The sequence below is a fragment of the Hypanus sabinus genome, chromosome 10 (assembly GCF_030144855.1).
Source record: "Hypanus sabinus isolate sHypSab1 chromosome 10, sHypSab1.hap1, whole genome shotgun sequence".
NCBI classification, from domain to species: Eukaryota; Metazoa; Chordata; class Chondrichthyes; order Myliobatiformes; family Dasyatidae; genus Hypanus; species Hypanus sabinus.
This window is the reverse complement of record NC_082715.1, coordinates 31,343,969-31,370,685: the sequence shown is the minus strand read 5'-3', so window position 1 is coordinate 31,370,685 and position 26,717 is coordinate 31,343,969. Positions and strand designations below refer to the sequence as shown.

Below are 26,717 nucleotides of genomic sequence, written 5' to 3'. Positions count from 1 at the left end.
AACTTCTGTACTCAGTGCTCTGATTTATAAAGGCCAGCGTTCCAAAAGCCTTCTTCACCACCCTATCTACATGAGACTCCACCTTCAGGGAACTATGCACTGTTATTCCTAGATCTCTGTTCCACTGCATTCCTCAATGCCCTACCATTTACCCTGTATGTTCTATTTGGATTATTCCTGCCAAAATGTAGAACCTCACACTTCTCAGCATTAAATTCCATCTGCCAACGTTCAGCCCATTCTTCTAACCGGCATAAATCTCCCTGCAAGCTTTGAAAACCCACCTCATTATCCACAACACCTACTAAAGATAGACTGCCAAAGATTTGCCTTGCAGCAAGTTAAAGCATAAATGTGAAACTATCAAAGGTACGTATAAAGGGAATTGCATTTAATATAGGTTATTTAAATCATTGAACTAATTAAATGGGCCTGAGTAAAGTAGACAGTGCTTCATGGATTGTTTCTCAGAGCAATATGTTATGGAATCTGGTGGAAAGGCTACTTAAGAATTTCAGCATGTGTGATGAAGTGGAATAACAATAGATCTTGCAGCTAGGAATTATATCATCATGGAATTTCAGATACAGGGTGAACGTCTCTGGTCCAAAACCAGTGTTCTCAACTACAGAGGAGTGGAGATTGAGTTATCCATAGTGGGCTTTGATAACTATTTGAAGGAGAGGTCAGTAGATGAGCAAAGGTAGATATTTATGCAGCTATTTTATAAGCAGAAATTTATCACAATCAGAAAAAGGGGCTTGAGAAATATAAACTATTAGTCCTGAACAAAGGAGGTAGAGGAAAATGTGGCAAAGTTAGGGGGAGACTGGAGCACTATGAATATTTTCAGGAACCCGTATTGGAGGTCTAAAAACCTCATAAGGAGGGAGAATATTGACCATGTGAATAAACTGGAAAATAATATCAAAATAAAAGTCTAGAGCTTGAAAGAATATGTGTAAAGGAAGGGAATAGTTATGATAAATGTTGGACTCTCGGAAAGAGATCCAAGCAAATTAATAATAGAAAATGACAGATAATTTAAACCAACTGGAGTGCCCCAAGAACCTGATGTGGCTTTAAATTATTTACTGCCTATATTAATAACTTAACAGAATGCAAGATGTATGAATTCGTTCATGATAATAGTTCTGTAATAATATTTGGACTCTGCAACCGAACATAGCTGCCATTGAGTATAAAAGTTGACTAATCATATTGCAACTATATAAGTCTTTGGTTAGGCCACAGTTGGAGGGTTCTGTACAATTCTGATCATGGCATTTCATGAAGGATGTGAAGACTTTGGAGAAGTTGCAGAAGATATTAACTAACGTGTGCCTGGATTAGAGAGTATATACAACCCTGAGATTTACTTTCCTGTGGGCATGCTCAGTAAATTTATAGAATAGTAACTGTAACAGCATCAATAAAAGATTACCAGAGTGCAAATGCAAATATAGGTAAAGAGCAATAAATAATGAAAACATGACATAATGAGATAGAGTCCTTAAAGTAAGATTTAAGGTTGTAGGAACATTTCAATGATGGAGCAGTAGTTTTCCCCTTTCATTCAAGAGCTGATGGTAGAGGGGTAGTAACTCTTCTTGCATCTGGTGATGCAAGTCCTGAGACAAAATTGAATTGTTTTCTTTGGGACTGAGAGTGTTCTGATAAGTATGTAAAATTAACACAATCAGAAAAAAGGTGCTTGAGAAATATAAACTATTAGTCTTCAACAAAGGAGGTAGAGGAAAATGTGGCAAAGTTAGGGGGGGACTGGAGCACTACGAATATTTTCAGAAGCAACAGGTCAATGGCAGATGCCATCTCTCTGGCACTACATTCCTCCTTAGAACATGTGGAGAATAAAGACGCATATGTAAGGCTCCTTTTCATTGACTACAGCTCTGCCTTTAATACCATCATTCCAAATAAATTGATTCCTAAGCTCTGGAACCTGGGTCTTAGCACTCAGATCTGCAACTGGATCTTCACCTTCCTCACAGACAGGACCCAGGCTGTTTAAATAGGAGCAAGCTCTCCTCTACAATCACTCTGAGCACCGGTGCCCCACAAGGCTGTGTACTCAGCCCCCTGCTGTACTCACTGTTCACCCGTGATTGTGTAGCCAAGTTTCCATCAAACTCAATATATAAGTTTGCTGATGACATCACAATTGTAGGCCGTATCTTGGGTAATGATGAGTCTGAGTACAGAGGAAATTAAGAACCTGGTGGCATGGTGCGAAGACAATAACCTATCCTTCAACGTCAGCAAGACAAAGTAGTTGGTTGTTGACTTCAGAAGGAGTAGCAGACCGCACAACCCCATCTACATCGGTGGTGCGCAGGTGGAACAGATCAAAAGCTTTAAGTTCCTCGGGGAGAATATCACAAATGACCTGACTTGGTGTAACCAAGCAGGGTCCACTGCCGAGAAGGCCCATCAGGGCCTTTACTTCCTGAGAAAGCTGAAGGAATTTGGCTTGTCCCCTAAAACCCTCACTAATTTTTATAGATGCACCACAGAAAGCATTCTTCTAGGATGCATCACAACCTGGTATGGAAGTTGTCCTGTCGAAGACCGGAAGAAGCTGCAGAAGATTGTGAACACAGCCCAGCACATCACACAAACCGATCTTCCATCCTTGGACTCACTTTACACCGCACACTGTCAGAGCAGTGCTGCCAGGATAATCAAGGACATGACCCACCCAGCCAACACAATTTTTGTCCCTCTTCCCTCCGGGAGAAGGTTCAGGAGCTTGAAGGTTCGTACGGCCAGATTTGGGAACAGCTTCTTTCCAACTGTGATAAGACTGCTGAACAGATCCTGACCTGGATCTGGGCCGTACCTTCCAAATATCCAGACCTGACTTGCACTACCTTACTTTCCCTTTTCTATTTTCTAATTATGATTTATAATTTAAATTTTAATTATATTTACTCCAATTTGTACTTCAGGGAGCGCAAAAGCACAGAATCAAATGTTGCTGTGATGATTGCACACTCCAGTTAGTTTGATGACAGAGTAAATTATGAGAGGCGTAGGTAGGGTAGATGGTCAGAGCAGACACCGGTATATTAGTTTGGAAAAAATTCAAGTAAAGTGGAGCTTTACTTGGGACCATTTTGGTCCCTGGATGGTGGGAAGGAAAGAGCTAAAAGCGACTGGTGGTGCATCTCCTGTGCACAGGAGTGGACCAGGGACTCAAAAGGGAATGGTCCCTTCAAATTACTGAAAGGAGAAGAGAGAGGAACATGTGCTTGATGGTGATGAAAAATGATCTGTTAAATACCGAGGCTGATAGGGTGGAAGCAGGAGAGGATCTAAGGGCTGACATGCAGGAAATAGATGGGGTGGATTCGAAGCTTTGTCAGTTGCAGTGTTTCTCCTTGCTACTTGCATTAATGTTCTGAACAGATACTTTTGATGAACCCTTCACAAGTTTTCTAATGACTCAAAAATTCATGCAGGTTTTATAACACTGATATGTGATAGGCAAAAGGTCAGTATTAATATTTATTACAAATCCCAGTCATCTAGGCTGTGCTTGGTTCTAAATTAATCTTAACTCCGTCAAAAAGTGATCTCGCTATCAATTTGATAAGTATTCATAGTCATTGCTGTGAAGCTGTAGCTTAATGATCAGGATGTATTACCAAGACAATCAGATGTAAAATATTTCCACTGAAAAATAAATTGATTGTAAGCCAAATATTTTGTGTTGCATTTTAATCTCTCATGAAGCAGATGGTAATTGGGCCTTAGACAAGTTTCAGTCAATAGTATAAGGAAGTATGAGAATAACTTAGTATTCTGAAGTTTTTGGTTTTTGGCTCTAACCTTTGGTTTGAGCATAACGGACCCGGTCCACTGGAAGCAGTACCTTTGCTGCCTCAGTATGCCTGTCTCTCAGGGCCTCTTTTATCTCACATCCAGTGATAAGATAAAAGCAAAAGTTGATGAGGGAGGTGCATTGTGGAGATGCTGCCCCAAAATGTCACTAATCAGCTTTGACAGAAGCCCAAGATGAGTTTGAGGGTTTGTCTTTTGTTAATGCTGCAACTGATTTTAACCGTTTTATCTGTCAGACATTTAAAAATTTAAGTGTTTTATGTCTTGAGATAATCAGTTGTTTTATTGTAGAATGCCACTTTTCAAACAGAAATATTGATACTTGGCTATATGTTGAAATATTTTCAAGAAGACCCTATTTTAACACACTGACCATTTTTCCTTAAATTAGGCTCTGAAAAAAAGTATTGTCATGAGAATAACCTTGTCTGTAGAAGAAGACATTTTCATTCCTCTCTATCCGAAAAGGTAAATAAAACACTTTTATATTGTTATTTCCCTTTCACTTCTTCAAGCATGACCAATGTGAAGCTCCACAAGAGCTTGGTAAGTTGTTTTTTCTGACCTTTTATTGCTATATGGGTCAAATCAATTTTTTTTCTGTGGAGATTTTGGGCACATTTGAAAAGAATATGTTAATTAATATACAGTACCCTTCATTGCAAAGCGGAGCATGTCAGCGTTTGACATTTCACCTTCCTTTCATTTGCACTTGCTTACCTTCTCATTTGTTACCTTACTTGTACTTTTGTTTTGTAATTTACCTCCAGGAACAGCCTCTTAAAGCTCATTCATATTTTTGTATTTTTTCTTTTCACATTGTCCGTACGTTGCCTATTAAAATATTGCAATTTGCTTTACTTTTTAAATTGTTTTTCTTTTGGGAGTAGAATGATTTTACTGTAGTTTAAATTTCCACTGGTCGTATTTAAATGAAAGAATATACTGAAATAATCCCTGAGCCAAAGCTTTCATTTAGCACTGTCAACAAGAATCTACAACAGAGATAAGAATGGGTTCATAAGGAATCCTTAAAACATGTCCCAGTCTCCTTGTCACCAAATACCCCACCCAAGGCATTAATGTCTCAATAGATTGAAGATATAAAGTGTTCCAAATGTTTTCTTTATCCTAATTTTCGTGGTTTCTTAGATGTAGTTTACCTTCTTGTAGCCCACCCAAACATCTATTTGTACAGGTGCCATTTTAGCATCGAGGGTGAGCTTGATCCTGCCTTCACTCAATGTCAAAATGAATCTAGGTTATCAAATGGGAGTATTTTAATAAATATTCTAAGTTCCATTAATCAGAAAATGGTGATTATATGTGAATACTTTTTTAAGTAAACATTGTTCCTTTGAAATATCCACATGGTTGAAAAATCATCCGAAATAAGGGATTAAGAGTGAATTACTTTATATTCAGAATTACTTTATATTTCTGCTTAAGGGACGTCAAAGTCTGCCTTTAGAACCTTTGTAGTTCTGTGAGTCTTTCAACTTTTTCACTTTATTTTAACAGTGTTTTGGAAGATCGAACTTCAATCCATTCTCAGTTTCAGGAAAGACAGTTCTGGTCAGCTGTAAAGGTGAGAATACGTCTATTGAATGCTAATTCTACTTTCATATATTTTGTCTTGAGTGTCCAAAATAAATGTTACCACTGACTGTGAGTTTTCCTGTTAGTGTATAGGCTGCTTCATTAACAAAGGATGTAGCAGTATGCTAACTGAACACACTATTGATGTCAGTACAACCATTTGAATAAAGTCCCTGAATAAGCAGAAGCTAAATTTCCTGATACCTATTATGTGGATTATTTTAAGATTATATAAAAGAGACACTTTCTTTTATCTTAACTGCCCAGATGGATTTGGGAATGCTCACTGGGGATCTAGCACTTCCTGTTGGGGGAAGAAAAATGGAGAGTATCAGATATGATCAGCTCTTCAGTTGAGTGCTCAAAATGGGTTCACAGATTCCTGTTGTGTTTATAACTACTTGTTTGCCTGAGTTTTTTCAAACCAAGAACATTAAGAAGCTCCTGTTTAGAGAGTGAAGAAGGACAAAAGCAAAAATACAATGACTAATGATTAAAAATATCAGAAATTTAATAGACAAAGAAAATGACCAATGCTAAATTGGGGAGTTAGACATTACAGCATAATGTGCACTGTTATTCAGAACAAGGAGTCAAACTTGAGGAAATAGTCATGCAGTGTCTGCATTTTAATGTGTATGCTCTTCCCTGTCTGTTTTGAATTATAATTTCAATAATTAATTTTAACAGAATCATGTCAACTGCCTGTTTTCATGTTTTTGAAAACATTTTTGAAATTTTAAAGTTGAATATTGGTATTTTTAAAATATATTTTTCCTTTCAGCTATTGGGTAATATTCTTCAGTGGGATGGCTTGTTACCAGATGAGACTCTACAGGACTTGAGTCTGGACAAACTACTCAATCGTTACATTTTACTAATCCTTCAAACTTCTCCACCTCATTCAAAGAATATAGAAAAATGTGAAAAGGTAATTAGTGGGCATGTAGGTAATGTTTGGTAAATGAGATATAAATGACTTGTTTTAAAATGTTTTGATGTAGTTGTTTCAAAAATACTGTTGTTACAATATTAACATTGTAAATTGTTGAATTAAAAGCAGAATTTTAAAACATGTAATTGCAGGAGGGATTTCAGAAATCCTGTTTGTGACCTAGTAGTGTGCACTATTAGTGTAATTTTATAATTTAAAAAAAATGATTAAACATGTTAAGATCCAAAAGTCTGCATGCATTTCTGGTGTTTTCTGATTCAGTATTGTCCCTAGTGTTTATGTTTGATTGCCTTTGAGCATTCTTGAGTTTAAACTTGAGACTTAAACATGATGCTGACTTTTCTTTTGGGAACTTGGAATCAGACATTGTATTTTGCAAGACAATTTTTGGAATGTTACTAAAAGATTTTTTTCTGTGGGGTTGAATAGAAAACAACTATGGGCTAACATTAGGTCTGACAGCTGATCCATTGATCTTAAAAGTCAGCTAACTTCTATGATTGAATTGTGGAGAATTCATTGAATAAAATGCATTCATATGTGAAGCTTCAGTTCACATGAAATGTTAGAATTTCCCACAGCATTCTGACAGTTCTGGTTCCCGGGATGTGAATGGCTCTGTAACTCTTTTCTTGCAGGGAATCTGGTTTTCCATTTGCTTCAGCAACAGAATTGGAAGAATTGCCAGAATTCCTGATTATTGATACATTCTGCTTCAGTACCATGCATTTTTTAATAGCTGGCCATCTTAACTTTATTTGGTAGTTTGAAAATAACTATTAAATATTTCTTATTGCTTGTGAGAATGCTGATTTTGCTTTTACCTTCAGATTATAGATTGCTTTCCCCGGTGTTGGTTTGAAAATCTGCAAGGACGGAGAAGCCTTCCCCAATTGGAAAACCTGTGTAAATACCTGCTGCAATCTATACGTAGAATATATGAGAATGGTGCAACGACTCAAGACATGGATAATATTGGAAGGTGATTTAAATATGTTGACAGGGAATTAACATATTTAGTTTCATTGTGATAACATCTGAAGCAAACTCTCTTAACAAAACATCAAGTCCAATTTATTCATTGTCAATTTATTGGTAGAAGATTGCATATCACAACCTTTAACTGCTCAGCCTCTAACTTGAGTATCTTCTGCAGCAGTTCCAAGACATCTTGGACCCTAGCACTTAGGAGGCAAAACACCAACCTGGCCTCTCTTTTACAGCCACAGAATCTACTCTCCATTTCCCTATCGAGTCTCCTTTCAGTATTGATCTGCTAGAGCTGGTCACAGTGCCACTGGCCTGGCTGCTGCTTCCTTGCCTTGTTACTCATCACCCCCTAGTAGTATCCAAAGGGGTATACGTGTTGCTGAGGAGAATGGCCACAGAGGAATTCCCTTACTGCTTACTCCCTTTATTTCTGTTGATGGTCACCTGTTATCTGAAGCCAGCACTCTGAGTGTGGCCACTTCAGTACTTTTGTACAGGTCCAACCTTCCCTGGAAGAGAGCCCAATAATCCAAAAATCTAGAGCCCACTTTCTTGCACCATCTCCTTAGCCACATTTAAAACTTTTTGATCTTCCTATTTCTGGCCTCACTCGTCTTGGCATGGGCAGCAATCCTGAGATCACAATGCTGGAGGCCATGTCCTTTAACTTAGCACCTAACAACCCCCCCACCCCCGCCTCACTTTGTTACCCCTCCCACTCACGTCATTGAGCCTGGACCACAATCACTGGCTGCTCACCTCCCACTTAAGAATACTGTGGACTAGATCCAAGATGTCCCTGACCCTTCCACTCAGGAGGCAACATACCATCTGGGAATCTCGTTCTCGTCCACAGAACCTCCTGTCTGTTTCCATAACCAATGAATCCCCTATCACTGCAGGTCACTTCTCCCCACTTCCGTTTGAGCCACAGAGCCAGACTCAGTGCCAGAGATCTGATCTCTGCGGCTTTCTTCTGCTAGGTCATCCCCACCCACCCAACAACAGTATCCAAAGTGATACCTGTTGTTGAGGGGTAACTGCATGACTGCCTATCCCCGTTCTCCCTCCTGATGCTCACACGGTTACCTGTGTCCTACAACTACCTCCCTGTATGTTCTATCTATCAACCCTTAGCCTCCTGAATGATCTGGAGTTCATCCAGTTCCAGCTCCAACTCCTTAACACTATCTGTTTGAAGCTTCAGCTGGATGCACTTCTTGCAAGTGTAGCTGTCAGGGACACTGGAGGTCTCTCTGCCTTCCCACATCCCAAGATGAGCATTCTACAGTTCTGCCTGGCATTCCCACTGCTCTAAGTGTCCAATAAGAAAGAATAATGAAAAAAAATCTACCCAAGGCTTTTGCCTCTCCTCGACAAAGCCTCAACACCCCACTCGACACTGACCCACTCACACAATGATGGCTCCACTTAAACCAGATGTTTTATGGACCTTGCCAAGTGTCTATTTATGCACAATCCAATGTCTCCTTGGAAATCATGGTGCGCTAAGTGTGCCAACTGCCCCACTCGCTTCTCTCAAACTCTTGTCTCCTCTAAGCAATCCAGAGTCTCCTCAGGAACTGGCATGCAAAATCTGCGGACTGACCCTGCTTGCTTCTTTTAAACACTGTCCTTCTATGCAATCCATTATCTTCTCGGGAACTGTGGCACACAAAATGTGACATATTTTATGTCAGAACACTTTGTGTAAGCTCCCACAAAGGACAAAAGTGGATGAGAGCATATGAATCTGTATTATAACTAGCTTCAATTGAATGTAGAGACAAAAGGTTCCTTCTCTGGTTGATGGACCATGTCTTTTAAGGTACTTTAGGAATCAAATGTAACATCTCTATGTAAGGCATAGGAGCAAGCAGAGTTAGGCCATTCTGACCATTGAGCCTGCTCTGTCAATGTATCAAGGCTGACTTAACTCTCTCAATCCCACTCTCCTGCCTTCACCCCATAACTTGATGCACTGATTAATCAAGACTCTGTCAACTTCTGCCTTAAATATACCCAGTGACTTGTCCTGCATAGCCATCTGTGGTAATGAATGCTACAAATTCCTCATCTGTTCTAAAGGGACATCCACCTATTCTGAAGCTGGTCCTAGACTCCCCCACTATAGCAAACATTCTTTCCATGTGCACTCTGTCTAAGCCTTTCAATATCCAATAGGCTTCAAAGAGACTCACCCCTCATTCTTCTAACCTCCAGTGAGTACAGGCCCAGAGTAATCTAACATCTCTCACACATTAACCCTTTCATTCCTGGGATCATTCTTGTGAACCACCTCTGGCCTCTCTCCAAGAGCACATCTTTTCTTAGATAAGGGGACAAAAACACTCAAAATACTTCCAAGTGCAATTTGACCAATGCCTTATAAAGCCTCAACATCACATCCTTGCTTTTGTATTCTAGTCCCAGCTGATATCTGCTGACGACTTGAACCTCAGGGACTGTGATTACTGATGGCAAGGCAAGAAGACTTGCAGGTGCTTTAAATAAGCTAAAGGAGTGAAGAACATAGCAGATGGCACAAATTGAAAGAAAAATGTGAGGTTATTAGGTAGAAAATAAAGTTCTTACTGTTTCTAAATCAGTGAGAAAGTAGGAAATAATAATGTTCAAAGCCACCTGGGTTTTGTAGCCATAATACAAAACAGTATGCTAACAAGCCATTTGCCCCACTTAAGACAATCTATCTTTTTCTACTAATTCTAGATTGACAATCTTCATAGCAATATACTTGTACAATCCACATTTAACTACTTTCCCCCAATCCCCATCCCAGGATTCTACCAATCCCCTATCAAGTTGTACATCTGTAGCTTGTGGGAGAACCCAGAGACCACCCTGATAGCACTGGAGGTCAGGAAAGGATTGGTGAGGCAACAGAAATACTGGCTGTACCGTATCTTTGTACACAAGTCATTGAAAGCAAATGCACAAGTGTGGTTGGCTATTGAGAGGATTAGTATGATAGTTCTCATTTCCAAAGGTTGAGTATAAAGAGCTTTTTACTAAATTTGTAAAAGGCCTTGCTGAAACATTATTTCAATGTTGGTGCCATTTGCTAAGTAAGGGAATACAGCCAACATTTCTGTCATTATAGTGTGATAGAATCCTGGGTGTGGATATTAATGACATAGCCACAATCTTGTTGATTGGCAGTGCTGGAGCTGCTGCCTCACACCTCTGTCATTGTCTGTGAATTGGTGTTCCTGGGTGTACATGGGTTTCTTTCAGGATTTCCTTCCAAATCTCAAAGACTTGTCGTTTGGTAGGCAAATTTTCTACTGTATATTGTCCTTAGTATGTTGGCAAGTTGATGGGAGAATAAAATGGGATTGACCAGATTAGCAGAAATTTGGCATGGATTTGTTAAAGGCCTGTTTCTATGCTTTATGACTCTGCATACAGCCTTCGGGCTAAATGCCAACTTATCATTTCTTTCTAAATCCCTGATTATTGCCTAAAATGACTTACTTCATAACCCTTGCATTTGTGTTATTCAGACTCATATACATTAATGTATTTCCCCTCAATTTCCAGAGAATCAATAAAAGAAATGCTGAAGATGTTAGCCATGATCCATGCCCTGGAACAAACTGAGGGGATCATCAACGAGTGCAAGTTAGAAGACCTGGAATGGAGTTTTCAAGGAAACTAAAATGAACTAATTGCTATACATTCTTTATTCAACCATGTTTCTTGATATCTTGTAATAATTAATATCCATGTTTTTTCAAAAAGATTTTATGGCCTATTTTAACTGCCTATACCTTAAGTCCAGTATAATATTAGACAGGTCCAAATAACAACCTTGGTTTAAAGTTGTTCTCTAAAGCTTACTTGAAGTACATTGGCATTTATAAATATTATCCACTTCGATGTGTCTCATTCTTAAATCTGTTAAGCAGGAAAAATGCTAACCTGTTTAAACTGAAAATTTGCTGTTAGATCACTCAAAACCAATGTCTAAATCCTAATATACAAACATGTGTAAAATAATCTGAGACTTCCCAAAATGCCTTGAATTGCCATAAGTTATGAATTACTTTTTTGTAAAAACTGTTGAATAAATAATTTTTACATTTTTCAGTATCATTTTTTAAGTTCATCCTTGATCATGCAAGAAATCTATAGATTAATGAAAAAACTAGAGCTAGAGAAAGTTATTGTGACTTCTGTGTATTACTGCTGGACAACTATTTCATCTTATTGAGCTAATCAACATCGATTGGCTTTTTCTAAAAAGAAACTCACCTGCTTGTCTCCTATCTGAAAGATAACTTTAAATTAAAAACAATAGTTTCTCCAAATCTACCTATTACACGATGAGAGCTAGGACAATACTGTACAATTTCACTAATTAAATGTTCTTTTCATCTTGGCATATTTCACAACTGAGAAAAGAATTCACAAAGATCACTTTTATTCATTTATCAACAAGGTATGTTCATAAAGTTGAATTCTGTAGCTAATATAAAAATGAATATAATATAATTTCTATCCAGGTAACTGAAATTGCCAAAAACTCAAAATAAATCATTTTTTATTTCTGTTACCAACAGTTAAGACAAGTGTTCAATACACTGGTAGTGCTCAACTCTTCAGGCCATACAAGGACAATCCTGGAATGTTTCATTTATTGAGCTCTTTTTGCAATTCCAGCTCAATACTTTTCTCAATCTTGGATGTGTCATATTCTCTCATCATATCATATTTAATCCACGGTTTATCAAATTTTTTGGCTTTTTCCATTTGCTCTTCTGTGAGGCATAAATCAAAGCGTATGCCCTGCACGTTGAACTTTGGACGTTCCCAACGTTTTGACCATGGTTTGGGCTTCATTTTAACTTTTAGCTGTATTTAAAAAAAAACAAAGTCACAAAAAGCAGAAGTTCATAAGGCAAGTAACACTTTAAAGATGATGTTTAATTACCTAAGGCAACAATATGGTGAAACTTTTAAGATTTAAAAAATGGAGAATTGGGCCATTCAGCCCATCATCTGCTCCATTCCGTCACGGGTGATCTATAAACCCCCCTCAATCCCATTCTGCCTTCTCCCAGTACCTCCCACACACAATGATTTGGCCTCCACAGCCATCTGTGGTAATAAATTCCACAGATCCTCCACCCTCTGGCTAAAGAGTTATCTATTCTGTTTTAAATGGATGTCCTTCTATTCTAAGGCTGTGCCCTCTGGTCCTGGACTCACCCATTAAAGGAAACACCCTCTCTATTTAGGCCTTTCAATATTAGGCTTCAATGATACCTGCCCTCATTTTTTCTAAATTGCTGCAAGTATCAGCACAGAGCCATCAAATGCTCCTCATACATTAACCCTTTTGTTCCCAGAATCTTTCTTGTGAACCTCCTCTGGACCCTCTACAATGCCAGCATATCTTTTCTTAGATAATACAATACTCAGTCTGGTCTGACCCATGCCTTATAAAGCTTCAGCACTACATCCTTATTCTTATATTTTAATCCTCTCGAAATGAATACTAACATTCCATTTGCCTTCCTTACCACTGACTCAACCTGCAAGTTAACCTTTATGGAGTCCTGCACAAGATTCCAAAGTCCCAATACACCTCTGAGTTGTTGAACTTTCTCTCTGCTCAGAAAACAGTCTACACCTTTATTTCTTCTACCAAAGTGTATGACCATACACTTCCCTACACCATCTTCCATCTGACACTTTTTTGCCCATTTTGTCTGTCCTTCTGCAGACTCCCTGCTTACTCAACACTCCACATATCATCGTATAATCTGCAAACATGGTCACAAAGTCATCAATTCCATCATCTAAATCACTGGCCTTTATAAATCAAAGTATTGAGTTATAAGAGTTGGAATGTTATGGTGAGGCTGTATAAGACATTGGTGAGGCCGAATTTGGAATATTGTGTGCAGTTTTGGTCACCGAATTACAGGAAGGATATTAAAAAGGTTGAAAGAGTGCAGAGAAGGTTTGCAAGGATGTTGCCGGGACTTGAGAGACTGAGTTACGGAGAAAGGTTGAATAATTAGGACTTTATTCCCTGGAGCATAGAAGAATGAGGAGATTTGATAGAGGTATATAAAATGATGATGGGTATAGTTAGAATGAATGCAAGCAGGCTTTTTCCACTGAGGCCAGGGAAGGAGAAAACCAGAGACACGGGTTAAGAGTGAAAAGGGAAAAGTTTAAAGAGAACATTAGGGGGAGCTTCTTCACACAGTGGTGGGAGTGTGGAATAAGCTGCCAGATGAAGTGGTAAATGTGTGCTCACTTTTAACATTTAAGAAAAACTTGGACAGGTACATGGATGAGAGGGATATGGTGTAGGTGCAGGTCAGTGGGACTAGGCAGAAAAATAGTTTGGCACAGCCAAGAAGAGCCTAAAGGCCTGTTTCTGTGCTGTAATGTTCTATGGTTCTAAAAGAAGCAGTTTCTTACCGGATTTATGGGGACCTCAGAACCAGAGTGGGCCACAGGCTTCATATCAAAATCGAATGTACTGTACTCTGGCCGAGCATCACGCAGGTACATTAGGTTATCATCCAGTCTTTTTTCTAGCTTCAACACTTCAATCTGCTGAATTTGAGGGTTATACATATCATAGCAGATCTCAATGCCTAGAAGGAATAAATATTAAGGTACAAACTGAACCCCAAATTGTCAAAGTTAAAACGGTAGAGTTACCTCTATTCCGACTCCCATTCTTCACGCTCCCATTAGGCAGAAAGTACATAAGTCTGAAAGCAAGTAACACCAAGCTCAAGGACAGCTATCCTGTTGTTATAAGGCTATAGAATGGTACCCTAGTACAATAATATGGACACCTGACCTCAACCTACCTCATTGTGATCTTGCATCTTACTGTCTACCTGTACTGCACTCACTTTATAACAGCTCATTCTGCTCTTGTATTACCTCAATATAATCTTGTAATGCATTGATCTGTATAAACATAAACAAGACAACTGTTTCACTGTACTTCACTACATGTGACAATAACAAAACCAATTTACCAAAGAGGTTCTGATGATTTCAAGCTTATCAATTCAGACCATTATTTTTAATAAGCTTTAGACAAAACGTGTTAAGGCAAAAAAACAATATCTATTTATGCAATACACACAAAATGCTGATGGAACGCAGCAGGCCAGGCAGCATCTATAGGAAGAAGTACAGTCAATGTTCCGGGCCGAGACCCTTTGTCAGGACTAACCGAAAGAAAAGATAGTAAGAGATTTGAAAGCAGGAGGAGGAGAGATCCAAAGTGATAGGAGAAGACAGGAGGGGGTGGGGTGAAGCTAAGAGCTGGAAAGGTGATTGGCAGAAGGGATACAGAGCTGGAGAAGGGGAAAGATCATGGAACGGGAGGCCTAGGGAGAAAGAAAGGGGGAGATGGAAAACAGGCAAAGAGTGATGGGCAGAGAGAAAAAAAAGGGGAACAAATAAATTAGGGATGGGGTAAGAAGGGGAGGAGGGGCATTAACAGAAGTTAGAGAAATCAATGTTTATGCCATCAGGTTGGAGGCTAACCCAGACGGAATATAAGGTGTTCTTCCTCCAACCTGAGTGTGGCTTCATCTTGACAGGAGGCCATGGATAGACATATCAGAATGGGAATGGGACGTGGAATTAAAATGTGTGGCCACTGGGAGATCCTGCTTTCTCTGGCAGACAGAGCATAGGTGTTCAGCAAAATGGTCTCCCAGTCTGCGTCGGGTCTCACCAATATATGAAAGGCTGCACCGGGAGCACCGGATGCAGTATACCAGACTGGTCAAGTCACAGGTGAGGTGTTGCCTACTTGGAAGGACTATCTGGGGTCCTGAATGGTGGTGAGGGAAGAAGTGTAAGGGCAGGTGTAGCACTTGTTCTGCTCCCTACATCTGCAGATTTCCTCGTGTGTGTGAATATCTATTTATGCCTTGGATTGGTTACAGTAAAAACTTGCTTTACACATATTTAGCAAAAACTACCCTGTGCAGTACAACTATCTGGCCAATTAAAGGCAGGCATTCTCTGGTTCAACTTAGCAGCACAATGTTTAGTTCATACAATTTATAAATGACAATGAATCTATTACAGTGGAACTAAAGGCATACCTCTGTCTCATATTGTAAAATTACCAAACAGTGTTTTAAAATATTCTGAGGTCACTGACACAAAGTTCTATTATTTCTCATTTTTCAGATGCAGCTTGACCAGAATACTTAGAGTATTTGTTTTATTTCAGATTTACAGTATCTGAAGACTTTTTGCTTTTTGAATCCCAGTAATTTAAGTGGATTACATGAAAATGCTAATTATGAAATAGTTCAAGTATCTTTCCAGACCAAAATAAATTTGACATGATCATCTGATTTCCTAAAGTTTCTATCTTAAAAGCAGCAAGCTATCCAGACTGCAAAACCATCTTATGTTTATAATCTGAAGTTCACAACTGATTACTTTTTTAGGCAGGTAATAATTGTCTAAAAGCTCAAATTTAAATTATTTTAAAATATTTTGTTAATACCTCAAAGATCTTTTAAAGGGATTAAATAATTAATTTTTTAAAAATAATTACTGTTAAAAATTTAATCTTAATTGATATCATGACTTGTAAGCAATTTTTAAACAATGATAATTAAAACATACCTTGTCCATCTATGATATTTCTGAGTACAAAAGTTGCACCTAATCCTTTTCCTGATCTTTGGGTGCAGATTCCAACAAATCTGTTAGCTTTGTTATCATCACCTGTTTCTGCCATTGTAACAGCTAGAATACTTCCTATCGACAACAGTAAAAATGCAGTGTTAAGGAAAAATAAACATTATGCATTAAATGTCTGAACTAAAGTATTAAACATTACTCTCCTCCCATTGAACTTTAGTCTTTTAAATTCAGAAATTTTTTCAAAGAACAAAATTATGAACAGAGGAGGCAAAATGTGGTATGACTCATAAACAAATCAATACAAGGAAAACAGCTACAATTTCTCCTAAAAGATCAACCTGAAAAGTTATGAGTTTCTCTCTTCCTAGATGCTGCCTAACCTGCTGAGAATTTCTAACATTTTATATTAAATCTGCAAATTTTTAATTTTCAGATTTTGATTAGATTCAAATTGGGCATGCCTGGGTTTGGTTAATGCAGGTTTTTAACAGCTGAGCAGTGTTTCAATTCTAGTTAAAAGTAAAGCTATACTGGCAGATGCAAAATATATTCATTCCCAATATCCGACTCCCTACATATAACCATATAACAATCACAGCACGGAAACAGGCCATCTCGGCCCTCCTAGTCCGTGCCGAACTCTTAATCTCACCTAGTCCCATCTACCTGCACTCAGCCCATAACCCTCCATTCCTTTCCTGTCCATATACCTATCCAATTTTACCTTAAATGACACAACTGAACTGGCCTCTACTACTTCTACAGGAAGCTCATTCCACACAGCTATCACTCTCTGAGTAAAGAAATACCCCCTCATGTTTCCCTTAAACTTCTGTCCCCTAACTCAAATCATGTCCTCTCGTTTGAATCTCCCCTACTCTCAATGGAAGCAGCCTATTCACGTCAACTCTATCTATCCCTCTCAAAATTTTAAATACCTCGATCAAATCCCCCCTCAACCTTCTACGCTCCAATGAATAGAGACCCAACTTGTTCAACCTTTCTCTGTAACTTAAGTGCTGAAACCCAGGTAACATCCTAGTAAATCGTCTCTGCACTCTCTCTAATTTATTGATATCTTTCTTCTAATTCGGTGACCAGAACTGCACACAATATTCCAAATTTGGCCATACCAATGCCTTGTACAATTTTAACATTACATCCCAACTTCTGTACTCAATGCTTTGATTTATAAAGGCCAGCGTTCCAAAAGCCTTCTTCACCACCCTATCTACATGAGACTCCACCTTCAGGGAACTATGCACTGTTATTCCTAGATCTCTCTGTTCCTTTGCATTCCTCAATGCCCTACCATTTACCCTGTATGTTCTATTTGGATTATTCCTTTCAAAATGTAGAACCTCACACTTCTCAGCATTAAACTCCATCTGCCAACGTTCAGCCCATTCTTCTAACCGGCATAAATCTCCCTGCAAGCTTTGAAAACCCACCTCATTATCCACAACACCTCCTACCTTAGTATCATAGGCATACTTACTAATCCAATTTACCACCCCATCATCCAGATCATTTATGTATATTACAAACAACATTGGGCCCAAAACAGATCCCTGAGGCACCCTGCTAGTCACCGGCCTCCATCCCGATAAACAATTATCCACCACTACTCTCTGGCATCTCCCATCTAGCCACTGTTGAATCCATTTTATTACTCCAGCATTAATACCTAACGACCGAACCTTCTTAACTAACCTTTCATGTGGAACTTTGTCAAAGGCTTTGCTGAAGTCCATATAGACTACAGCCACTGCCTTACCCTCGTCAACATTCCTCGTAACTTCTTCAAAAAATTCAATAAGGTTTGTCAAACATGACCTTCCACGCACAAATCCATACTGGCTACTCCTAATCAGATCCTGTCTATCCAGATAATTATTAATACTATCTCTAAGAATACTTTACATTAATTTACCCACCACTGATGTCAAACTGGCAGGTCTATAATTGCTAGGCTTACTTCTAGAACCCTTTTTAAACAAAGGAACCACATGAGCAATACGCCAATCCTCCGGCACAATCCCCGTTTCTAACAACATCTTAAAGATCTCTGTCAGAGCTCCTGCTATTTCTACACAAACTTCCCTCAAGGTCCTGGGGAATATCCTGTCAGGACCCGGAGATTTATCCACTTTTAAATTTCTTAAAAGCGCCAGTACTTCCACCTCTTTAATTGTCATAGGTTCCATAACTTCCTTACTTGTTTCCCACACCTTACACAATTCAATATCCTTCTCCTTAGTGAATATCGAAGAGAAGAAATCGTTCAAAATCTCTCCCATCTCCCACGGCTCCACACATAGCTGACCACTCTGATTCTCTAAGGGGCCAATTTTATCCCTCACTATCCTCTTGCTTTTAATATAACTGTAGAAACCTTTCGGATTCACTTTCACCTTATTTGCCAAACCAACCTCGTATCTTCTTTTAGCTTTTCTAATCTCTTTCTTAAGATTCCTTTTACATTCTTTATATTCCTCGAGTAATTCCTTTACTCCATGCTGCCTATATCTATTGTAGACATCCCTCTTTTTCTGAACCAAATTTCTAATATCCCTTGAAAACCATGGTGCTTTCAAACCTTTAACCTTTCCTTTCAACCTAACAGGAACATAAAGATTCTGTACCCTCATAATTTCACCCTTAAATGACCTCCATTTCTCTATTACATCCTTCCCATAAAACAACTTGACCCAATCCACTCTCTCTAAATCCCTTCGCATCTCCTCAAAGTTAGCCTTTCTCCAATCAAAAATCTCAACTCTAGGTCCTGTCCTGTCCTTCTCCATAATTATATTGAAGCTAATGCTATTGTGATCACTGGACCCGAAGTGCTCCCCAACACATACATCTGTCAGCTGACCTATCGCATTCCCTAACAGGAGATCCAACACTGCCCCATCTCTAGTTGGTACTTCTATGTATTGTTGCAAAAAACTATCCTGCACACATTTCACAAACTCTAAACCATCCAGCCCTTTTACAGAATGAGCTTCCCAGTCTACGTGTGGAAAATTAAAATCTCCCACAATCACCACCTTGTGTTTACTACAAATATCTGCTATCTCCTTACACGTTTGCTCTTCCAACTCACGCTCCCCATTAGGTGGCCTATAATACACTCCTATCAGTGTTACTATACCTTTCCCATTCCTCAACTCCACCCAAATAGCCTCCCTAGAGGAGCTCTCTAATCTATCCTTCCAAAGCACCGCCATAAGATTTTCTCGGACAAGCAATGCAACACCTCCTCCTCTGGCCCCTCCTACTCTATCACACCTGAAGCAACTAAATCCAGGAATATTTAGTTGCCAATCACACCCTTCCTGCAACCATGTTTCACTAATAGCTACAACATCATAATTCCAGGTATCAATCCACGCTTTAAGCTCATCCACCTTTCTTACAATGCTCCTAGCATTAAAATAGATACATTTAAGATACTCTCCACCTCCTCCTCTCTTTTCATCCCTAACAATGCATTCAAATTTATTATCCTTTTCTTTCTTCTCCCCTACATCTTCGGGCTGAGCGCATCCCTTCTCCATCACCTGCCTTTCCTCCCTCACACACTGTCTCTTTACTTGCTCTACTGGTGAACTAACCTCCTCTCCCATAGTTTCCTCAAATTGATTCCCGAGACATATCCAGAGAAAATGTTTAACTCTTAGTGAAGTGAGTGAATATAAAAAAGTGCAATAAATACACTGTACAGAGACACGTAAAGAATGGATTATCAATATATAAGTATATTTGTAATTCTAATTAAGTAATTCCTAGCTACGCTGGAATTGCTACAGTAGCATTTAAGTAGCAACATTTTTATCCCTTAGGTAGGCAATAAAAATTCAGTAAAACATTATAAATAAAAAGTACAACATTAAATGTCTATTGGCCCTACAGTGTGTTGCGTACAAAGCTATGCAGGGAGTTAAACACCTTCAAGAATCACCCAAGCTCAAAGCTTTCATCAGGGTTTTTAAAATCAGAAACCTCTGTGAAGATACTGCTGTTTCAAGGGCAAATAAAGAGTGGATGGAGATGGATCTCTTTTCACAGTGCTTGCTCCAAGTCGAAATCCAAATTAACCCACACAGGAAATTATATTAAAAACAGCTTATGAACAGGAAGTGATGTTTGTACAAAACGAACAGCACCTCCAGAGGCAGAATGATATGCAAGCCCAATTTATTAAACATGATAAATATTAGTTTTACTAACCTACGTAAAATTCTGGTATATTCAGTACTTTCCGTCTCTGAAGCATGTCCTTTCTTTCTATGATGAATTTTATGGGATTCGTCCTCCCTCTTCTCATTATGAACTCTGGACTTACAAATCTGTTGGGAGAGTTTTTTTTTTAAAAGTGTATCAGAATTCTAATTGAATAACAACAAAGCCCACATTTCGTTTTGCCTTCTTCCAATACTTTCTTTCTGAGCAATTTTATTTTGTTAAAACAGTGGCATTGATGTTTGGTAAACATCTTATACATTCAGATATAAATGGTTGATGCTTTACTTGTGTAGATCTTCCCCAACTAATAATTCTTTTGGTGATGTCAATATTTCTCTGCAAAATACCTTTGAAACTCTTGCACATTCAAGTTGTCAATGCGTTTTATTTAACAAAGTGGCCTAATCAGAATGAGAAACTCAATGCATATTTCAGCCAAAGCCTAACTAGTTGCTCCAATATCAGGATTCCCAGACATGAAAAACTAAATCAAATTTGTCCTGTTTGAAGTTATTATAGAACCCATATTAATCTAGTTGCAGCCACATCTACCATTGTCACATGCAATGTCTGGTCACCATGAAACAGGCATAATACAGGTCACAGAGCACAGATGCAGTACGGTGAAGACCAGAAGATACAGGAGCAGAATTTGGCCCATCAAGTCTGCTCCGCCATTTCATCATGGCCGATCCAATTTCCTCTCGGCTCCCAATCTCCTGCCTTCTCACCATATCACTTAATGCCTTGACCAATCAAAAATCAGTCAACCTCTGCCTTAAATATAGACTTGGCCTCCAGAGCTGCCTGTGGCGAAGAATTCCACAGGTTCACTATCCTCTGGCTATTGAACATAGTTCTGACAATGTGTGAAACACCAGAGGTACAGTACTAGTAAGTATACATTTGCTGTATAAAACTGTTTAGTGATGGTAGGCACAGATCTGCTAAGGTAGGAACACTGACTGGAAATGTGGCAAATGAGACAGTAACAGTAGCTGGGACAGCAGTGTGACAGAGAATGCAACAGAAGGCACAAAGGCACGAGTGGAATATCAAGAACTGTGGCACAAGTCTTTCTGCATGACCAACTCTTTCAGTTTCTGGTAGTCAATGGTTAAACTGTTTCTGGAGAGCGGCCTTTAAAAAAGTTAGGACTGCAAAGCCAACCCTCCTGGAAAAGTTTTGCACTACTGGTTTATCAGGACACCACTCCCAAGCATTAACAGGTGCATTAATAAAAGATTACTGTTCTGCTAATCCCTAATAATCACCTCTATTAATGCATACCTCAAATATATTAACATTTAACTTCTATCATCTCCATGGAGGTTTCTAAAACAGAACAAAACGTTATGCTATCTCTTAAATCTTTTCCTTTGATATTCTAGGGTGCATGTCATCTGAATTATATCTCAATTCACTTTTAACACCCTTCTGGCACATACTCTGAGCAGAAAAGCTTTATGTTGAAATTGAATTTACTAGGGTTGATATAGTCAACTTGCATTCAGTGGCCATTTATTAGGTACACTTGTACACCTGCTCTTTATTGCAAATATATAATCAGTCAATCATGTGGCACCAACTGAATGCATAAAAGCATGCGGGCATGGTCGAGAGGTTCAGTAGTTGTTTAGACCAAACATCACAATGAGGAAGAAATGTGATCTAAGTGACTTTGTCGGTGCCAGATGGGGTGGTAAGAGTATCTCAGAAATTGTTTACAGAGAATGATGCGAGAAACAAACAAAATCAAGTGAGCGGACAGTTCTGTGGGTGAAAATAACTTGTTAATGAGAGAAGTCAGAGAATGACCATACTGGTTCATTCTGATAGGAAGGCATCAGCATCTCAAATAATGCAATACAATAGTGGTGTGCAGAAGAACATCTCTGAACACACAATTCATCCAATCTTGAAGTGGATGGCCTACAGCAGCAGAAGACTACACTGGGTTCCACTCCTGTGACCACTTTATCAGGTACTTAAAATAGACGCACTTCAGTACATTTTAACCAAGTTTCATGGAATATTACTGTTCTGGACTTTACCTGCTTTGTGATGTGATTGACTGAGTTTTGTCTACGATAACAGGTTTTGGTGGAGGCTGAAAGCTTGAAGATCTGTCATCATTTGCTGAAGAACTTAAAAACCGTAATGATGAAAACACAAGTCCTAAAAATAAAGCAAGAATAAATGAAAAGCACAGCTTCTACAAAGAAGTCAAAGTATGTGCTGCTTTCATTGTTGAGATGCACTGCTTTAGCTTTCCTGTAATGTTGGGTAACCAGTGGATCAGTAGGTTATACATGGAAGTAAATGTTCTACTATGTCCTGTTATTTTAAGATAATTAAGAACTTTAAACAATTACACAGTTCACAGAAAATAGAATTGTTCATTGTGCATTGTCAGAAACCAATGAGCACTAAGTCCATAAAACTCAGAGGTCTGTATCTACTTTATCTTGCAATATGCAGTCTTCTTTATCCAAATATACACTTCTGGTCACCACATCACAGAATAAAACAATGCACTGGAAAGGGTTTAGAGGAGGTTTGTATGGATGTTGACAGAAATGAAAACCTGTGGATTTGAGACAAGATTAGATAAACTAGGGTTTCTTTGGAACAGAGCAAGCTGAGAGGAGGTTTTGAGGCAAATAAAGTAAAAACAGAAAATCTAACAATACCTAGGAGACTTGACAACATCTGTAGAATGTTAACATTTCAGGTCAAAACCCTTACCAGTTCTGACAAATGGGTCTTCCATCCGTAAATGTCAATGATTTAGATGACGGAACTGATGGGTTTGTTGCAAAGTTTCCAGAGGACATGAAGATTGATGGAGGGGCAAGTAGCTTTGAGGAAGTAAAGAGTTTAGAAAAGGATTTAGATTAGGAGAATTGGCAAAGAAGTGGCAGGTATCATACAATGTTGGGAAGTGTGTAGTCATGCACTTTGGTAGAGAAATGAAAGGGTTGACTATTTTCTAAATGGAGACAATACAAACAATTGAGGTGCAAGGGGACTTGGGAGTCCTTGTGCAGGATTCCCTGAAGGCTAATTAGCAGGTTAAGTCTGTGGTGGGGCAGGCAAATTCAGTGTTAACATTCATTTCAAGAGGACTAGAATACAAAAGCAAGGATATAATGTTGAAACTTTATAAAACACTGGTGAGGCCTCACTTGGAGTGTTGTGAGCAGGTTTGGGCCCCTTATCTTAGAAAGAATGTGCTGAAACTGGAGGGGGTGAAAAGAAGCCTCACAAAAATAATTCCAGGATTGAATGGCTTGTCATATGAAGAACATCTGATAGCTCTGAGCCTGTATGAGGAGTGACATCATTGAAATGTATTGAATGATGAAAGGCCTTGATAGGGTGGATGTGGAGAGGATGATTTCTTTGGTTGGAGAGTTTAAGACCACAGGACAGCCTCAGAATAGAGGAGCGTCCTTTTAGAATGCAAATGGAGATAAGGAAGAATTTCTTTAGCCAGAGAGTAGTGAATCTGTGGAATTATTTGCTACAGACAGCTGTGGAGGCCAAGATTTTATGTATATTTAAGGCAGAGGTTGATAGCTTCTTGATTGGTCAGGGCATGAAGGGATACAGGAAGAAGGCAGGACATATGGGGTTGAGAGGAAAATTGGATTAATCATGATGAAATAGCAGAGAAGACACGATGGGCCAGGTGGCCTAATTTTTCTCCTATACCTTATGGTCTAATTAAAAAAAAACAGAAAATCTAACAATATCTAGGAAAATTGACATCATCTGTAGAATGTTAACATTTTAGGTCAAATCTTTTTACCAGTTCTGACAAATGGATCTTCCACCTGAAGTGTTAACTTGGTTCTCATTCTGCTGAGTGTTTTTAATATCCACTGTCTTTTCTTTGCTGTTTTTAAATTATAGTAGATCCAAACTGAAAATACATGAAAGGCCCATTTTTCTTGGCAGTTAGGTGGGGAAAAAACAAAGCAAAGATTTACAGTGACGTTAAATTCTGGATAGAAGATGGGGATTTTTTATTTTACATCCAGAGGATCCTTGCAACTCCCAGAATTTTCAAACGGAGAAGTCAGTGCTGGAAAGCAGGATCAGACTGGGCCGCAAATTGCATATAATTTACATCTATTCTATGTTGAACGTTGCTATGTGCCTGTGATGCTACTGCAAGATTTTCATCCCACCTGTACGTACACGCAATTATGCGCATGACATTAGACTTTGCTTTTAACCTCGCAACTGGCCGAACGCCTTCCTCCGCTGACACGAAATTTCTCTGGGGTTTAGGAAGGAGATGGGGCACTGGGTATGGGGAGCGCCGACAGAGGATCGGGGGTGTGGGGGAGATATGACCGCAGTTCGCGAACTCGTCCTTCGGTACTTCCCCAACTCCATCGCCTTGACTCCTCGCTGCCTGTCCCAGGTCGCGAGTCTTCGGTGCATCGCCTCCCTCCCTCCCTCTGCCTGCCCCGTGTTCGCTCACCCGGCCTTGCGCAGCCCCGAAGACACAACGCCACCGTCACTCCCACCGGCGCCGCCATTCTCCCCTAAAACTTTCACTGCGCAAACTCGAAAAACTACGGCTAGCCTCGCGGCTCAAACTTGTAAAAGGACGGGACGCGTCCGTCGCTGTGCGAACAGTTGACTGATTGTAAATTAGCTGCGGTATATCATGGCAAACTCAAGGCGCCATTGGACTTTCAAATTATGGAAACTGTACTCCAAGTAGTTGGCTTTAATTATTACAGATGGGATGAGATAGCATTACAAAATCTAACCCTTGGAGTATTTATGGATTTGGTAAACATTCAGGTAATGCAGAACAACATAGATGAAAACTAACTGAACACTGAAGTTCATTATCAAACCAGTCCACATAACTTATGTCAGACTTCCAGTTACTAAAACAGAAAGAAACAGAGATGTTGCTTCTAAAGGCTCCACAGTGTTGTATGTTGTTTGTCCTTCGGAGTCGAAGACGACCACGACTTCTGTCAGGTGGAGGGTTTGTGACTGGTGAGGCCAATCCGGGCCCTGAAAGCTCGCCCACATGTGGGACACATGAGGGTCGGTGCTGCATTGGAAGTGGAGGTAGTTCGAGCCTTGTGTGCGGCACGTTTCCTCTGAGCCTCTGCGGTGCGTCTGATTTCTGCTGCATACACTCCTTTAGTGGTCCTGCTCCACCAGGTTGGGCAGTCCAGAGCAAGTGATTCCCAGCTACTGGGATTGATGTTGAGGTCTTTGAGGGGCACTTCGAGGCAGTCTTTGAAACGTTTCTTCCGTCCTTCAACTGAGCGCTTGCCCTGGCTCAGCTCTCCGTACAGCAGCTGTTTTGGTAGTCGACTGTCAGACATCAGATGACATGGCCAGCCCATCTGGCTTGGGCTTTCTGTAGGAGGGTGTAGACGCTGTGGGTGCTAGCCTGCTCCAGGACCTCCGTGTCTGGGACTTTGTCCTGCCATCGTACGTGGAGAAGCCTGCGGAGGCAGCTCAAGTGAAAGTGGTTGATCTGTTTAGCGTGTCTGCTGTAGACAGTCCAGGTCTTGCTGGCATAGAGGAGGGTGGTGAGAACCACTGCTCGGTAGACCTTTAGCTTGGTGGTAAGGCTGAGTCCTCTCCGCTCCCATACATTCTCACAGAGTCTCCCAAAGGCGGCTCTGGCTTTGGTAATTCTGTTGCTGATCTCTGCATCTATGTTCACCGCTCGTGATAGAGTACTGCCCAGATAAGTAAAGCTGTCGACTGCCAGTAGCTTCTGCCCCTTTACTGTGATGTGTGGTCCCTGGTAGGGCTTTCCGGGTGCGGGCTGGTACATAACTTCAGTTTTTTTGGTGCTGATTGTAACTCCGAAGTTGTCACAGGCTCGTGAGAGGCTGTCCATTTCTCGCTGCATCTTCTGCTCTGTGCTGGCGTCGATTGCGCCCTCAACGCCAGCACAGTGCGGCTCCACAGTAATGTGGTTAGCACGACGCTATTACAACTGGTTGTGTCGGAGTTAGGAGTACAATTCCTGCATACCCCCAAGGGGTTTGTACATCTTTCCTGTGACCCTGTTGGTTTCCGCTGGCTGCTCCCGTGTCCTTCCACAGCAGGTTAACTAGTCATTGCAAATTTCCCCGTGATATGGCTAGAGTTAAATTGATGGTTTGCTAGTGGCGTAGCTCGAAGGACTGAAAGGACCTATTCCACGCTGTATCTCCAAATAAAATAAAATGTGTGTCGGAGTAAATATTTAGGATTTACAAAGTGATATCTTTGTGGGTGAAGGTTTAACAATATGATGATAGGCTTTTTTTTAAACAGTACAGAACTGTAACTGATTTTGAAAACATGAATCTGTAAAATTAATTCATATTGTGAGAGCAGG

At 39.7% G+C, this 26,717-nt stretch overlaps 2 protein-coding genes across 4 annotated transcripts in view; one reads left to right on the top strand and one right to left on the bottom strand.

Annotated features, from left to right (window-relative positions):
• LOC132400542 (intron Large complex component GCFC2-like) overlaps positions 1-11,521 on the top strand; it is a 40,297-nt gene extending 28,776 nt beyond the window's left edge. For both annotated transcript variants that reach the window (XM_059981594.1, XM_059981593.1), the window contains 5 exons: positions 4,256-4,332; positions 5,386-5,452; positions 6,248-6,394; positions 7,249-7,400; positions 10,970-11,521. In XM_059981594.1, coding sequence (XP_059837577.1) covers positions 4,256-4,332; positions 5,386-5,452; positions 6,248-6,394; positions 7,249-7,400; positions 10,970-11,087 — 561 coding nt within the window. In that variant the 3' untranslated portion in view covers positions 11,088-11,521. The remainder of the gene's footprint in view (positions 1-4,255; positions 4,333-5,385; positions 5,453-6,247; positions 6,395-7,248; positions 7,401-10,969) is intronic.
• Positions 11,522-11,835: 314 nt separating this feature from the next.
• mrpl19 (mitochondrial ribosomal protein L19) lies at positions 11,836-24,923 on the bottom strand. 2 transcript variants are annotated; one of them, XM_059981595.1, is made up of 6 exons: positions 24,834-24,923; positions 22,393-22,516; positions 20,324-20,442; positions 16,064-16,198; positions 13,868-14,046; positions 11,836-12,283 (listed from the first exon to the last, which is right to left on the bottom strand). In XM_059981595.1, the coding sequence occupies exons 1-6, from the start codon at positions 24,889-24,891 to the stop codon at positions 12,062-12,064; spliced, it is 837 nt and encodes a 278-aa protein (XP_059837578.1). In that variant the 5' UTR covers positions 24,892-24,923; the 3' UTR covers positions 11,836-12,061. The 2 variants fall into 2 exon arrangements, with proteins under 2 accessions (XP_059837578.1, XP_059837579.1); XM_059981596.1 differs by lacking the exon at positions 24,834-24,923 and adding an exon at positions 24,153-24,813.
• Between the last annotated feature and the right edge of the window lie 1,794 nt (positions 24,924-26,717).